This window comes from Barbus barbus, assembly GCF_936440315.1.
Source record: "Barbus barbus genome assembly, chromosome: 21".
In the NCBI taxonomy this organism is placed as follows: domain Eukaryota; kingdom Metazoa; phylum Chordata; class Actinopteri; order Cypriniformes; family Cyprinidae; genus Barbus; species Barbus barbus.
Genome location: NC_136749.1, coordinates 16313044 through 16329874, shown reverse-complemented (window position 1 = coordinate 16329874; position 16831 = coordinate 16313044). Strand labels below are relative to the sequence as shown.

General features: G+C 37.3%; 2 protein-coding genes across 2 annotated transcripts; one reads left to right on the top strand and one right to left on the bottom strand.

Moving 5' to 3' along the window:
- Window positions 1-2655: 2655 nt before the first annotated feature.
- rbfa (ribosome binding factor A) lies at window positions 2656-5158 on the top strand. Its single transcript, XM_079444846.1, has 7 exons — window positions 2656-2932; window positions 3019-3049; window positions 3217-3384; window positions 3680-3792; window positions 4300-4384; window positions 4466-4542; window positions 4620-5158. Exons 1-7 carry the CDS (start codon window positions 2721-2723, stop codon window positions 4993-4995), a joined length of 1062 nt encoding a protein of 353 aa, XP_079300972.1. The 5' UTR covers window positions 2656-2720; the 3' UTR covers window positions 4996-5158.
- Window positions 5159-5187: 29 nt separating this feature from the next.
- On the bottom strand, window positions 5188-15521 carry zfat (zinc finger and AT hook domain containing). Its single transcript, XM_079444797.1, has 16 exons — window positions 15342-15521; window positions 14248-14409; window positions 13643-13906; window positions 13383-13559; window positions 13149-13302; window positions 11301-12619; window positions 10779-11011; window positions 10613-10697; window positions 10386-10535; window positions 10118-10291; window positions 8957-9045; window positions 8733-8871; window positions 8489-8613; window positions 7621-7741; window positions 7402-7550; window positions 5188-6335 (listed from the first exon to the last, which is right to left on the bottom strand). Exons 1-16 carry the CDS (start codon window positions 15358-15360, stop codon window positions 6093-6095), a joined length of 3603 nt encoding a protein of 1200 aa, XP_079300923.1. The 5' UTR covers window positions 15361-15521; the 3' UTR covers window positions 5188-6092.
- Between the last annotated feature and the right edge of the window lie 1310 nt (window positions 15522-16831).

The following is a 16831-nucleotide window of genomic DNA, read 5'->3' as shown; positions in this document are numbered from 1 at the left end:
CAAAATAAGAACAAATCAACCTTAATATACAAAGATGAAAAAAACAAGATAATAAAATCCAACCTTCACTGTGCCTTGTGATGGAATCACTAGGCCGCCGTTATTTTTCAGGGTTAGAAGGTGGTAGCTCTTGTCAAATGAAGATGGTACAGCATCACTGACCAAGCTTACACGACACACGTCACAGGACAGCTTTCGTAGAACCTGCCGGACTACAAACCCTGCTATGTAGACCAGAGCATTTTCCACCAGACCACCAAACCGAGTGGGGAGATAACTGTGGTCACACACAAGGGCTGAAATGTTGGTGAATGGAGATGGGTGCTCTTCAGCAGTTTCAGCAGAGGACATCTCCACAGCAGACAGGGACACAGTGCTATCTTGGACATTGCCCGTCTCACCAGGTGAGACACCACACCGAACCATCAGACGGCGGAAGATGGCCTGGAACTGGCGTGCCGATGGATTGTTATTCCAACCGCCTTGTATGGAAAACAGGAACACAATACATACATTACTCACAAGATATAACAAAGATATTCATTAAGTATATTTTCAGAATGTATTGTAATTAAAAGAACACCAACCCTACCTGATGCTCTGATTGAATTAAATAGGAGCTCCAAGTGATCCTGGCTGAACCTGTATGTGAGCACATATCGCTGAACTTGGAGCAGTTCAGGAATCATTCGCATCAATGTGTCGATATTGATGACAAATCCAATGACCGACAAGTACCTGCAAAAAAAAAAAAAAAAAAGTTTTATTACTCTGATCATCAGTAACGTGTAATCACCCATTCTTGAGTGTTACATTGCCTATTACAGGGGTGCAAACTCACAGAAAATGAAGATGATAAACAGCTACCAGGCAAGGCATAGCCATGATCCTAGTAGAAAGAGGGATGAACATAGTTTGAGTAATGTTTCACTTCACAAACATCACTTTGACACCACTAGTTTATGGCCCACATTCTTTATTATAGTCATCACCTGTCAAAGCCACTGTGTGCTGAGTGTGTTTCACTAATTCACGGATTGTGATGCAGAGACCAAATTTCCCTCACGGGATCAAAAGAGTAAGCTTATACATACTTATACTTATGATATTCCTGAATTTCTCTTTGGGGATCAATAAAGTATTTATCTATCTATCTATCTATCTATCTGATGTTTAAAGTAGAAATATTCACATCATTAGGCTGAGGTTGTTGGTGTGAGGTTGCCATTTCTTGGTAATCCTGAGAGGCCATGGACAGGCTTTCTTTAGCTCTTCTGGAGGTAGATGTAGTCCTGCCAGTTTCCAACTGAAATGAAAAAGCATAATACAATATAAAGGGATAAGTGTCTCACCCTGCCCTGTGATTGATAATAGAATATTTACATTTATGAATGCTAACAGCCTTATGATGATGCACCTACTCTTTGGAGGTGAACCGGGAAGCTGAAGACTGATGGAATAACACCATCTTTGAGTCAGACAATCTGACCTGTCCTATCAAAATCGTCCTGCATAAAATGTTGACTGCAAAGCACTGATGAAGCACTTGCAGTGAATCCTTCTCTTCTCAAAGCCACTTCCCACTTCTTCATCACATCGTTGTCCTTGGGAAACCTTCAAAATGAAAATGGAAGATTTGATAGTCTACACAAAAACATTTCACAAAGGAGGTCAAGCTTATTTTCTTCCTTCACATTTCTTAGAACCTCTCTTCAACAAAACTCCTATTTTGATGCATATCTTTTGATAATGAACCAAAGTTGCTGAAATTGTGAATAAGCTTGTTTGCCATTTGACCATTATTTGTCAAGATATGCTCATGCGTTTTGTAAAAAAATGCCCTATGGAAACTCCCCATAAGACTTTTGGTTATCTAAAATGCATACTGACAATCAAATGCTTACTGCATATGAACCCTTTTGTGTAGAAGCACAAGGAGGGCATTTTTGATTAAATTTGACATAGTAAGATTAATCTGACAATATAATGCACTATACAGATTGTACATTAAAAAACATAGCATATACCAATATGGTGCATACAACTGATTTAGAATGTTTGGGGTGGATAACTGGAACATGGATAGTGAAGACGAATTAAAATCCGCTGGCCAATGTTTATACCAGTAATATTTGTTGTATTTCTACAATAACATTCTTGTGTCAGTTTTAATCTAAGTCAGTGTTACGGAATATGACTTATCAAGTCTCACTTCATAGCCGGGTGAACAGTAAACATAGCATTGTTAACTGGCATTAGCTTAGCATCGTTAACGTTACGGTAACATCAAAGATCCTTGCTACTTCTCAACTTTGTTAATATTCCATTCACAAAATACAACCAATAGTATAGTAATGTTAAATATTACTTGTGAAAAGTAATCCCCCGAGCCCTGCTTTCGATGGTCCGCCGATTGGAGCAGGAATATCCTACACAGTGTTCAGGCATGTTCTCTCACTTCTGCTGCTACTACGCGATGTAATCAGTTCCAGAGTATGACCGGTCCAAGATGGCGGCCGCATTTCTCGTTTCCAGCAGCCAATGGGGTGTCTATCTCTTTATGTCTATGGGCTACAGCCCCTTTAGGGCTTGGCCCCTAATAAGGCAATCGTCGATCGACTCGATCTGGTTTCAATTACTTCATCCTTCGCCCTCAGACAAATGTAGTCGATGATGCTAATACTGTAGCGCGAGTGCAAGGATAAGCGAAGCTGGTGATCATGCTGGCTGTCAAAAGAGTCGTTTGCTCTAAAGAATGCACATTTAGTCGATATAGGACTGCATTAACAAGCATGATCTATAAAATGACAGCACGACCGGGGACACAGCGCTTGTCCTGGGCTGGTATGCTGAAAGAAAGTAACGTTAGTATCTATAGCTCAGCCTGTCTGTCTGGAGGCAATAAACTGATGAAGATGCTGGCCAAAAAGAAGTGAGTCTCGGTTTGCATAATTACTAAATAAACAAAGTTACGCCAGTTTTGATTATAAATTTGCATGATATTATCGTTCTTTACAGGAAAAAACAATGGTATGAAACTCCTCTGCAGGCAAGATTATATATTAAATTAACTTCTTTGTTTTATGTATTGTCTTTTTCAGTACTGTATACTCTTTTAAAGTATCGCAAATGTTAAGAACTAAGCTGTGTTGACTCTTAAGCGGTATGACGCATTAAATCTGATTTACTGCTCTTTCACACATTTTGCCCATCCAGGCCTCAGCACTTAGTCAGCCTGGCTTTCTGAAACCATCAAAGCGAAATAAAGAGGACAGTGTTCGTGTGAGGACTCTCAACATCATCATCTACAAAGCAGTGGTAGACTTTCTGAGCTCCTATGAGGTCAACTCAGAGATCAGTGCCTACAATGTGCAGATTTCCAAAGTAGGATATGCTCCTCCTTCGAAATTCTTCACTATAGTTAACCACATGTATCGTTAATCATTAAAAGGATAGTATACCCAAAAATGAACATTCTGCCATCACTCATGCCACTCCAAACCTGCATGACTCTCTTTTCCTCTGTAGAATACAAAAGAAGATATATTTTTTAATATGTCCATTCATTGTAACGACAAAAAATACAGATTTGGAATGACATAAGAGTGAGAAAATTAGGCTTGTTACAAATGTCGTTTACCGTACTTCCTTAAACTGTTTGTCGTCTTGTTCACGCAAGGTTTCACTATCACCAGATTTCTCTGCTTGTCGAATATACTGGAAGACAAGTCTGTCAGCTGAGCAAGACAGCCATATTCAGCAGGCTTTAAATAAATGTGCTCCTCGTATACGGTATGTATTTTTCAAGGTATATTTGTGTCTCTGGACCACAAAACCTTAAGTGTCTTAAGTGTCAATTTTTCGAAATTGATATTTATACACCTTCTGAAAGTTGAATAAATAAGCTTTTTTATTGATGTATGGTTTGTTAGGATAGGACAATATTTGGATCGGAGGGTGCGAAAAAAATCCAAATATTGAGAAAAAATATTGAGCCTTTAAAGTTGTCCAAATGAAGTTCTTAGCAATGCATATTACTAATCAAAAATGAAGTTTTGATATATTTACGGTAAGTAATTTACAAAATATCTTCATGGAACATAATCTTTCCTTAATATCTAAATGATTTTTGGCATAAAAGAAAAATCAATCATTTTGATCAATACAGTGTATTTTTGGCTATTGCTACAAGTATACCCCAGCGACTTAAGACTGGTTTTGTGGTCCAGGGTCACATTTTACTTTAGTTTTAAGAAGTTGAAAAAAGAATTCCATAATTTGGCTTGCTTTATTTTTCAGGCACCTTCTGATCTCTCACCAAATCCTTGGTAATGTTCCGCCTGTGGTTTTCATCAGAGATAAACAATATGCTGCTATCACTGAGGTAACAACAATAGATTTACACTGAGTTTACAGTGATAAAAGATGGAATATCTTATATAATATTTTTCTTTTTTATAATTAGATTGAAAACCTTCTCAAGAAAGCAGATTTTGGTCCAGATGAAGATAACATAAATCATTTATCCACCAACGATGTTGGGTAATAAGAATTTAGTTCTAATAGAACTAAATAATTTTTTTTTTTAATGAATTTCTAATTTGTTCAATCTTCCAAAGGGCTAAACTGCAGCTGATGGAATCTGAACACAACAAAAGACCTGTTTTGTTTGGTGTCGATCACGATGCTCTGCACAAACAGATCGAAGCCTATAAACGAGAAAAGGGGGCGAGAGACTCTCTCGCACAGAGTCCTGTTGCTGGAGGACTAACACAAGAGCAGCTGGATATGCTAGCAGATATTAGGAAGCAGAAACTCATAGAGAAAAAGAAGAAAAAGTCCAAATGGGTGAAGGATAATGATATCACTCCTAAAGATTTTCTGTTGTCCAGAAGCCTTCAAAAAGAGGACAAAGAGGAGCAGGACGGTGATGAGGACAGCCTGGTGGATAGCCAGGTCACAGAGCTGATGGAAGAGGACAACAGGAGACACTGAAATCACTTATTTTGGTCACTTACAATATTATGTTGTATAGAAGTGTTTAATAAAAATCTTCAAGCTTGGGAGAAAAATTAAATGTGCTCCAAAGTTGTTTGTTTCCCAAAATTCTTCAAAATATATTTTGTTCAGCTGAATAAAGTCATATGCATTACTATTTAAAGGTCTGGTAGGTCAGTAGGATTCTTTATGAAGGAAATTAATGTTTATTCAGCAAGGATGCATTAAAATGATCAACAGTCATTTATAATGTTACAAAACTCATTCAAATAAATACAATAAATAATAATTATAAATGTTTCTTGATCAAATCAGCATATTAGAATGACTTCTGAAGGATCATGTGACACTGAAGACTAATGCTGCTGAAAATTCAGCTGTCATCAGAGGAATAAATTGCATTTTAAAATAAAACTATTTTAAATTATGTTTTTGATCAAATAAAGGCAGCCTTGCTGAGTATTAGAGACATCTTTCAAAAATATCACCTATCATTTAAAACTTCTAAACGGTAGTGTAGTTGATGCTGTATTGGTAGACAGCTTTAAAGTGACTTTCATTTACTGGCAAAAAAAAATGTCTCAATAATACACAACACCACCCATTAAATAACTCAGTTTACTATTATGATAGCCATACACTGTATGGGAGTTTTATATAAAAATGTGGAGAAGGCCAGAGTAACACAGTAACTCTGTTACATACATATGCTTGCAGACAATGATAGTACATGGAAAAAAAAAAAAAAAAATCAAATTTCTAAAATAGATTTTGTGTTATGTGCAACTGGCTTTATCTACTGTGATAGGCCTCAAGATTTTTGCAAAGACTTAAAACCTTATTGCTTCTGCTGATTCCCCTAGTCAGGAAACATCTATTAATTTTTTGTAGCACAAGGCTATGGCTATTCACTGTTACTATTAATTTCTGATTATTTACAGTTGTGCAAGATCGGTCCCTATAACCTCTAGGTATGGCTACAATAGTCTGTTCAAGACCTGACTGGAGTAACTATAACAAAAGAACAGAACAAAACACGAGAACAGCATTTGAACCAGCTAGCTAGTAGTTTTAAAACCCCATCTTACTATGCTCTATACTGTGGTGGTCTCTTCAGTTTGCACAGCCTCCTGAACTGCCTCCTGAACGGCCTCCTGAACGTAGACTATGAACTGGGATGCGTCTTCTCCCTGTGTGTACACTGTAACAGTTTTGATGCCCTCCATATCATCTGAAGAAACCACTAGATGGTGCTCTTCTCCCAGGCCCACTGTGGCCTGCTGCAGTGCATCCTGGATCATCATGGCATGATTGGCCTGCCGCTCTTCCTCCTCCACCTAGGATGATGGGACAGAACATTCTTATTATTAAAGGATTCAAGGTGTTCTTCGTGCTGCAAGACATGCTGCAACTTTCAGAGATCCAAAAACCACATTTATTGAAAATGTAACCACAAAAATGACTCACAAATGCCTGACGTCAAATAAATACATGTCTGGCACATCAATGATTCAAACAGGGTGATTAATTAAACCTAGCATTAAAAGCAAGCAGCTGAAGTTTATTATTAACATGGTCTCTGAACATTTCAGTCTGAATCGAACTGCTTATGTGGCATATTTCAGCAAAAAAACAAAACATATTGGACCCAGTAGTAGTCTGTTTAATTGTAAGGGGTCAAAGAGAAAATAAAATAATGAATGTTTAGGTTTAATTTTTGATTAATATTGTAAGTAAACATTAGGGGGAAAAATGTACACTAATGTTCAAAACCTGAATATATTTTTAAATGTAATTTATTTTTGTGACAACCAAGCTGAATTTTCAGCAGCCATTACTCCAGTCTTCAGTATCACATGATCCTTCAGAAATCATTTTAATACGCTGATTTGGTGCACAAGAAACATTTTTTATTATCAATGTTGAAAAACGTTGCGTTTAATATTTTTATGAAAACCATGATTTTCCCCCCAGGATACTTTGATGAATAGAAATTTCAAAAGAACAGCATTTAATTTAAATAGTAATGTGTTGTTATATAATAAATGTCTTCACTGTCATTTTTGGTCAACTTAATCCATTCTTGCGGAATAATTTTATACAAAAATTTAACTTTTTTAAACTGTAGAATATGTTATGACCCCTTTGAATTCATATATAGACACTAATAATATTGAATAACACACAACTATCATTTGATTATAGGGAGTTACAAAAGTGTCCATAAAAGTGATACTAAACATAGCAAGACAATAAACCTAACAATTCATAAGCAATGATCATATAGCAGAGAGTGTAGATGATATATTGTGAACCCAATAAAATTAAAAAGTATGATAAGTATGGGCAGCTCTCCAGAAGCAGAGAGGTCTATCGGTACACAAATATGCATATAAACAGTACCTGCTCTACTACAGTAACTGTACCGGCAGCCATGGCAACCACAGAAGCCACAGCGGCATCATGATTCTCTGAGCCCAGCTCAATGATCTGCTGCAGGATGTTGACAGACGCCGGGTCTAGTCTGTCTCCCGCTGCCGCAGACACAACACCTGAACACAAACCATGAGTTTAGATATGAACTTTACAGAGTGTTCAAGAAATGAAGCAATTGTTTCTGACCATTTTGTGTGTTGAAGCGCAGGTCCTGCAGAGCTGATACAGCAGTCTCTGTTCCTTGTGCATCCTCAGTCTCAGCTATGTGAAGGTACTGCATGGCCGGCTCCTCCACTGACTCCACTACCTGAATGAACACACCAATAAGATTATAAGCATGTGTAGTAGCTAAGAATATGTCCGCAATTAAGGATATTTAACAATCATGCACTGCTTTGTCTGTAAGAAAATATATTATGAATGTCAGAGTCCAAAAAAAGAAAAGGCTGGAGTAATAAACCTTTTTGGTAAACTTTAAAGTACTTTATTAATGATTATTATAAATTATTATTCACAAAAAAGTAAATTCTGTCAGTAATTACTCACCTTCGTGTAGTTCCAAACTCATCTTTGAAACACAAATTAAGATATTTTGAATGAAACCTGAGTTCTGTCCCTTCATTTAAGGCAAACCAAAAAATTCATAAAGCCATCATAACACGAATCTATATAAATCAAACCATTTAATCCAAGCCTTGTGAAAAGATACAATCGTTTTATATGACAGACAGATTTAATTTAATCTATGACCTTTTTGGATCTTTTAAGTTTTCATTACCTGGACTTTCAATGGAGAGACAGAAACTCACTCAGATTTTATTAAAAATATCTTCATTTAACCAAAGACTTGTGGGCTTGTAGTGACATGAGGCTGAGTAAATGATGACAGATTTTTTATGTTTGGGTGAATTACAGGTTTACTATTAATATATTATTTATCACTAAATATTATTGTACAGCACTTTGGTTCAACTTCTATTGTTGTTTATGCATTATATAAATAAATATGACTTGTCTTTACTAAATGTAGCATGTAATTATAATGGAGACTCACCTCCCACTGATTCAGACCCAGACTGTCAGTCTCCACCACTTTGAGACCATGTTTGCTCTTTAGGTGTCTGTTCATTTCCCATTTAGTGCCATAAACGTAATTGCACACAGGACATTTGACTCCACCTGATAACACACACACACACACACACACACACACACACACACACTTCTCAATTACTCATGCAGTTTGAGACAATATCTAACAATAAGCAATACCGTATACGTTGTACAGTTGGACTTGCCTTGCTCTGTCACAGTTTCGGAAGTGGGCGCCCCTGTTCCAGCATTGATGTACTCAACATCGGGATGTTTCTTATTATAGTGTCTTTTCAGGGAACCTGAAATGTTGCATGAGTAGTGGCAGTGTGCACAACGGAAAGGCTGTGAAAAGCAAAACATTGTGATTTGGTGGTGGCTGTAGGACACATGACAACATAAAACAAAAATATGTCTTTTGTGGTGTTACTTTGAAAGAGGCATGTTGCTCCATGTGACGAAGGAGATGCGGTCTCAGTGCAGCAGTGAAGTCACACTCAGTACATCTGAACTGTTTTCCTACAACAAAATAACATTTGATTTGATTGGCTGTGTATTAAGAAAAATACCACAGAAATAATTAAAGCCTCTGATATATTATCAATATCAGCATGAAATCAAAATCATACATTAATACAGTTTGTGCTTAATTCATCAATGCACATTATTCAAACAAATTATTTATTCACATACTAAATGGAAAATGTTTACTTATTAGATTCATAGTATATATTTTCGCGTTGCGGCTAACTCATCAGGGTGTAAGAAAAACATTTTCAATTCAAAATTATTTGTATAAATGTTTATAATAAATATATTTCTAAAATGCAACAGTGGTGCAGAAAAACTCCCTGAACAAGTAAAATGCAAATAAACTACTGCTGAACATTTGTATGTTGCAGAGAAGAAGAGATGAATATTTAGAAATAAATAATGTATACATAAACATACAATAACATAAGTAATGTTTGGGATCAGTAGTACTTTTTTTAAAGAAATGTATACTTTTATTCAGCAAGGACGTGACCAGAAGTGATCAAAAGACATTTATATGATACAAAAAATAAATAAATCAAAACTCAGTGCTGTTCTTTTGAACTTTCTTTTCATCAAAAAAAAAATATCTTGAGTATCACCATATTAAATCAGCATATTAGAGTGATTTCTGACGAATCATGTGACTCTGAAGACTGGATTCTCAGCTTTGCTATAATATTATAATAAATGTATTATAATAGAAAGCTGTTTTTTTAATTGTAATAATATTTCACAATATTATTTTTTTATTCTAATTGTGATCAAATAAATGCTACCTTGGTAATCCAAAAATGAACAACACTAAACATTTAAATGGAAGTATTTTACACAATATTCTAGTCATATTTAGTTTTTTTTATTTGTTACTGTCAAAATATAGTTTTCTACATTTTCCATGGTCCCTCTAGTATCCCCTTGCAGTCCCCAGACAATAGTTTGATAACCCTGTCCAAGTCCACTTGAAAATATGTCAGATTATGCAAGCCTTGTCGACTTAGGTACATGAGTCCAGATAACACTGCATGCAGTATTAAACACAAAGAAAGAGACTCACCGTCTGCTGTGTGCATGAGCTTATGACTTTTCAGAGTGCATTTAGACTTGAACTTTTTTCCACAGAGGTCACAAAGATGTGTTTTCTCAGTACTGTGTCTGTTCATGTGAGCTTTGAGGTTGCTTTTACTTCTTGAGGCATAATCACATTGTGAACATTTGTACGGTTTCAGTCCTGGAGACATGAACAGAACAAAACCAGTACACTGAGGCGGTTCATTTAAGTCCATACGTTTGACAAGAAGGTAAAAAAAAGACATAAAACCCACCTTCATGAGCCCATATGTGCTGCTGAAGATCTGCCCCGTTTCTTGTGGAGAAACAATCACAGTATGGGCATTTGGAGGCTCGTTTCCCGATCACTCCTTTCACATGCACACGTATTCCCAACGTTTCCGAGATGTGGTTCAACGATACATCTGTACAGCAACAGCACATTCATTACTTTATGGCTCTTGTGGGAGAATTGAGACATTTGTGTTTTATTTGTTCTTACCTGGATGGTTGCTTTTGATATGAGCTCTAACTTTGTCCTCAGGAACAGACTCTTGACATTCTGGGCATGTAAAACTTCTTTTGACCTATATATGAGAAAGAAATAAGATCTGATGAAGAAGCAATTTCCCCTATATCTCAAGAATAAGCAGACAACTGACACTCACTATGTCCGAATGGGTTTTAAGATGAGCTTGAAGTTTGTATTTGTCAGGTGTACAGTACTGGCATCCTTCAGAGGGACACTTCAGCAGGATGTCAGAATGTCTCTGGATGACATGCCTCTTCAGGCAGTTTTTAGTGATGGAGGAATAATTGCACTGAGAACAGTAATGGAGGTGCTCTTTCGTGTGAGTTCGCACATGTGTATTGTAGTGCACCTGATACCAGAAAAGCTTACCTGTTGAGGGAATAGTACAAAGAGTGATAGAAAGACAAGTGTTGATGTTATTCAAAAAGCAGGATATTCATAGATAATAGATCAATGGCCAATCCTGTTTCTGGAGATCTACTGACCTGCAGAGTTAATTTCCAACCCTGCTACAACACACTCGTCTGCAATTATCAACAGATTCCTGAAGATCTTAATTAACTGGTTCAGTTGTTTGATCAGAGCTGAACTTTGTAAGAAAATAGGACCTCCAGGAACAGGACTGGGCATTCCTGTATTAGATATTAGATATTCATACCACAGTATTCACATTCAAGGTCTCCGTACACTTTCCGAATCCGTTCAAACACTTCCATGTTAAGCTGTCGTTTTTGCATCTGCTCTACAATCTGCTTGAAAGCAGATATTTCTTCTTGCTCTGAACCGACTAAGTCCTCATCAGCGTTAGTTTGTGGAGCAATCGCCTCTTCCTCGGTTTGAGGAAATGTATCCTTTGATATTAACTGCTTAGAGTTTGTTTGTGCTTTTTCAGGTGTCAAAGGAGCAGGTCCTCCAGCAGGATTCTGATCTTCTGTCATACTGCACTCCATTTTAACTGGATCATCTTGAAGTCTTTGGGCATTTATTGCATCTTCACAGGCCATCTCTTGTGTTTGTACTACTGCAGACGTCTCTGTCTTATTTATACTGTCTGAAATGGGATTTTCATCCTGTGAGTTCTGTACAAGAAGGTCTGACTCCACCACTAAACCATCAGAGCATTGAGTTTGAAGGTCCTCTTGAGCCATGCAAGTAATTTCTGTGGTTAACAGCTCCTGGGCGTTGAGCTGCGACAGCTCTTCTGTGATCTTAAGCTCATCTTGGTTCAACATGTCCTTCTGAATGTCATCGCCTGGTTTGAGCAAGCAAAAGCTGGAATTGATGGAGTCTGCAAAAGCAGAGGGTTCATCTGATTCCGTGTGGAACTCTCTCAGATGTGACCTAAGTCGCACAGAGCTGACAAATTTTTCCTGGCAAATGGCACACACGTAGATGAAGGGATGCTTTCGGATGTGGGCTTGCAAGGCTGGGAATTTGGTTGAGCCATGATCGCAGAGTTCGCAGCCGAAGGGTCTCTTGTTGCCATGAACCATCATGTGACGATCGCGCTCGAGCTCGTTCTTGAACTTGCGGTCGCATATTTGACAGTTGTACAGAAGCTGTCTCTTGCCCTCCCTGGTCTGGAGGCTGTACTCATTGTAGGAGTCCTGTACCTTCTTGTCGTTCATGTCGTGAGTCTCGCGGATGTGTTTTAGAAGGTTCTTCACGTCAGAGTATTTCTTCTTGCAGAATCGGCAGTGCTGCTTGATCTTCTTGTGCACTCGCTCCACGTGCACTTTGAGGTGTCCTTTGCTGAGGCAATTAAATGAGCACAGCTCACAGCTGAATTTCTCCCCGGTGTGTTTCCGGATGTGAACGCTTAGATTAGCTTTTATAGCGCTGGCGTAGTCACACTGTGGGCACTTGAATGGTTTCTCATTTGTGTGGATTCTTAAGTGAGCCTGCAGTGAATGTTTGAACTTGAAGACTTTATTGCAGTATTCACATGTGAAGATTTTAAGCTGCGTCTGTCCTAACCTGTGGCGAGAGATATGATTTGTTAATATCAAGATAAGTAAAAATGAAATAAATTGTATATGTAAAATTGCTTTAGTCAGGGTCGCACATATTTTGACCCAATTAATTCTTTCTTTTTTTTTTCTTTATTACTTTTTCATAACTTCTTCAGTTGTTTATGACTACTGATTAGGGATAAAAAATGTTAGTGGTAGATTAAATAAATAAAAAGTAAATTAATTCATCCAGAAAAATAGTAATGACATAATTACATAATCTATATTTACTATAGAAAAATCTATGATTTAGATAGATAGAGAGATATTCTACTATATACATTTCCATTACTTTTTTCTAATTTCCTGATATTTCCAAATTACTTCTATATATTTTTTCTTTTTTTCCGTCTAAAGTCTAATTGCTTCTAAAGTAATGCAATGACAGTTCAATTACTATATTAATACTCTGCCTTTTGGTGCTTCAACAATTTAACTACATTTGTAAATCTAAAGTTAACATTTTAAATCTGGAAAAATCATGAAATATAAACCTGTTTGATTTGAGGGGTGCTTCATAAGCAGCTTGCTGAATGGCATATTCCTGGTATCCCCTTTTCATTGCTGCCTCCTGGGAACCTGCGTCTGCAACAGTCTGGGTGGATGGTTCAGCTGGAGCTGCTTCAATAGGAACTATCTTAGAGGCACCTGCAATAAAGCAAAACTCACAGTTAGTTGAAATGCTTCCCTCAACTATTAAAGCACCGGACATCACAGGTATATCTCACCAGGCATGGCCTCGTGACTGGTAAGGACCACACTAATGATAGGGTTTTTGTTGCCGCTTGCTGATTCAGGGTCCTTTGCACTGGACAGCTTATCTGTCCGCATTGCACGAGCTTTCTTTGGTGTCCTCTCTTTCTCCTCCTCTTCATCACTGATTTTATTTGCATCAGTATTATTACCTGGGCAATAAAGTCGACAGGTGAAACATGTGGCAGTTCAGAAAGCAGAAAGAGCTACAACATTAACTGGCATAAATTTGTACCATTATACTCTTCATCATCAGCAGCCTCTTTCAGTCCTACGAAGCAAATATGTTTGGAGATTTGTCGCCTGTTGCTGAACACGCGATTGCATTTCTTGCACTCCAGATCACTGCCATCCTCACTGGGCTCTTCAGCTACTGCTAGAGGTTGTGTTTCAATGGACTCTTTCTCCTGCCGATTGGGTGTATTTTTCTGGACCTTTTCTGGTTGGACTTTCTTAGTAGAGCCTTTTGGTCTTCCACGCTTTCTTTTCACAACAACTTCTGCAAGATACACAAGACATTCTTGTTTTCCAATGCTTTTAAAATGACATTTTCTAACATAAGATAATACAGCTTTCATCACATTATGAAAATTAAGCTTAAATCATCTTAAATTGGAACTTGAAGAAGCTTTAGATGTGTGAAGTTATGGAATGTAAAACTCCTGCCCGAGGTATGTTCTTGGAATGGTGTTGTGTTTTTGGAAAACTTTGTACAATTCAATAAAGATACAATACGTTATACAAATCAGCCTGACATTGTAATTGTAATTGCTTTATTTTCAGTGTTAGGATCTTAATAATGCCCAATACAGGTTGATTTCAGGGTTCAAAGCTGCTTACCTGAACTCTGTGGCTCCTGAGTTGTTAAAGGCTTAAGTGCTATAATAAAAGTGTCAGGATCACCTCCTTCATCGGAGTGAGTCTCATTAACGTGAGACAGCAGCAATGGTTTACTGGGAGAGAACAAGTTGCATATTTTGCACATGAAGACTGATGAACCGTCTGTGAATGTAAAAACAGCAGCTTAAGTCTTTACTCGGTTTATTATTTGTAAAAATGTGCCCATGTGACTTTACAGTTAAGTCTCTCCTATAAACAACATTTGGCTTTTCATTTGCGAAGATTTATCATGTAAAAGTATCAAAAGTATCATACATACTACTATGCAATATATTATAGGTAAATTATATAAGGCTCTAAAGATATGTAATATCTAACTATATTGAGTATTTGTATTATTAGTCATTTTGTTTAAAATTTGTGAGTTTTAAAATCCTTCCCTCACAGAATTCACTGGAAAGCATCAGGGAGCCCTTTCAAAATAAGAGCGTCTAAATGTGTTAAACACTTTACACTTTCAAATCAGGAATATATTTATTAACACTGATATTAATACGCATATTGATTGGTAGTTTCAGTTTAGCTTCAGGTCATTACGACACTGTCAATTTATTTGCGATAGGGATCTTCAATAAGATGCAATAGATGGCACCCAACAATACATTTCATAAACCCGTTCCTAAACTGCACACCGGGACTGATTTTTCAAGAGCAAATGCGTGTTGTATTACGCTTTAATTATATTGGTAAAGCCCCGGGGTTTTCCAAAAAGAAACCAAAAATATCCCCTGCCATCTCATTTTTGTAAACTCGCGACCAGTTTCGTGCTTTTCTCTTAGGCGCTGGAAATGGGTTTCATTAAATAAGATGCCGTTTATGCTCAAAGAGTTGAAAAGGGTATTATTTCAACAAAGAACTGTAAACAGCGGACATAAAACTGAATTTCTGTTTAAAGCATCCTCTGGCAAAAGTTACTTTTGCTGGTGCGAGACACTAGTTTTACCTAATTTATTTGTCTCCTTATCGAATCGTTGGAACTAACGTTAGCCGTTTCCTCGGAGCGCAGTTATCCTGAAAATCACGTTTTTGCTTACCTGCTTGCACTGGATCCATTCTTTTTAAATCAGCAATAGGTAAAAGAGCCTCGAAAATGTTTTAACCGTTGTTTGTATTACCAGAGCGCAATTTAAATGCATTCATTATACTTAAATTACTTCTGCAGAGGTTTCTGTCGAATCTGCGATAACAAATATGGCGGATGGATCTTCGTCTTCAAGCAAAAAAGCATGTGTCGAAGCGCGCGCCACCTGCGGCCTGGAGTTCATGTTGCCCTACTTGGATGATCTTGGAGGTTAAACTTGCTGTGTTCTTGTAATCAGTAATGCGACATTCAGACATTTTTCATACATGAACATGTGTACACCCTTATCAAAATATGAGAGAGGTGTACATGTAAAGGCCATTGACTGCAATTATGTATTAGTGTAGCAACTCGACACCTCAACAAGAACATTAGTTAAATCAATAACTATTAATAACAACACGCATTAATTTGAATATATATAGAAAATCGTTTATTTAGGCAAATTATATTCACAATGATGTAAAACGGTTAAAAAAAACAGTTTCAAGTAAATATTTGAGTTGATCAGCCACATCTTTTATTATTTGTTGTTTCATGTTTTATTTTCTCCACACAATCAAGTACAGTATCCTACAGGCCAGAGGAGCTCCAGTCAGTCACAGCAAACACCCTCCCCCCAGCCTCGTCTGCAGATTACAGCTGAGTGTAGGATGTTTACAACGACTACACTGGAATAATACCAAGTTTACCACAGAAAACATTATAGATTGTAATAGATCCAGGTTGCACACATGTAAACAAGTTAACATGCACACATCAGCTATTAAGTCGTTATACCACATTTAGGACGCAGCGCTGTTTAATTAAACATATCTAGACGAAAGAACTGGACGATGGCAGCAAACATCCAACTGAAAGCTTGTTTTGCGGATAGCACAGCTTCCAGTCGGGGGTGTTTACAGGCATGAACAACCAGCATATACAAACGACACACAATGAATGAAAAATAAACAGACAAACCAAGCAAAATAAGTATAATTGAAGTGAATTATTCTATGAACACCAAGGAAATGTTTGAGGTGAGTTTGCTGCCCCCTACAGTCCACACGAGCAGTGAAAATACAGCAGAGTTGAAAGTTAAAGGTCCTCTCTCCTTCACGTCAATGACAAAGGGACCGCGATGAGGATGAAGACCTCGCGGATTTGAACAGAGTCACGGTCTAATCACAGACATTTAATGCAAATGTGCTTGCGTAGATTTAGATCATATTTTCGTCTTCAACACAAGTTATTAATTTAAAACAACAACTATAAGTGCGGTCTCTATATATATTCATCACCGTAAATAACAGCCCTATGCGATCCGAGTTTGAGTAAAACAAAACAACAGTAACAACAAAAACACTCGTATTTGTAGACTGACATTGGGTCAACCTTGTTTCTCTGCTTAGGAACAAGAACATCGGTCAATTTTGAGACAGTCTCGAGCACAATCTAGAA

Excerpts from the sequence above, each read along its gene's own strand:
- rbfa (XM_079444846.1), top strand. The coding sequence starts at position 2,721 with ATGCTGGCTGTCAAAAGAGTCGTTTGCTCTAAAGAATGCACATTTAGT. Across the intron at positions 2,933-3,018 it reads AAGATGCTGGCCAAAAAGAA|GAAAAAACAATGGTATGAAA; the intron begins GTGAGTCTCGGT and ends CGTTCTTTACAG. Across the intron at positions 4,385-4,465 it reads AATATGCTGCTATCACTGAG|ATTGAAAACCTTCTCAAGAA; the intron begins GTAACAACAATA and ends TTTTATAATTAG.
- zfat (XM_079444797.1), bottom strand. Across the intron at positions 11,012-11,300 it reads CCTTGAATGTGAATACTGTG|GTAAGCTTTTCTGGTATCAG; the intron begins GTATGAATATCT and ends TTCCCTCAACAG. Across the intron at positions 8,614-8,732 it reads CGAAACTGTGACAGAGCAAG|GTGGAGTCAAATGTCCTGTG; the intron begins GCAAGTCCAACT and ends GTGTGTTATCAG.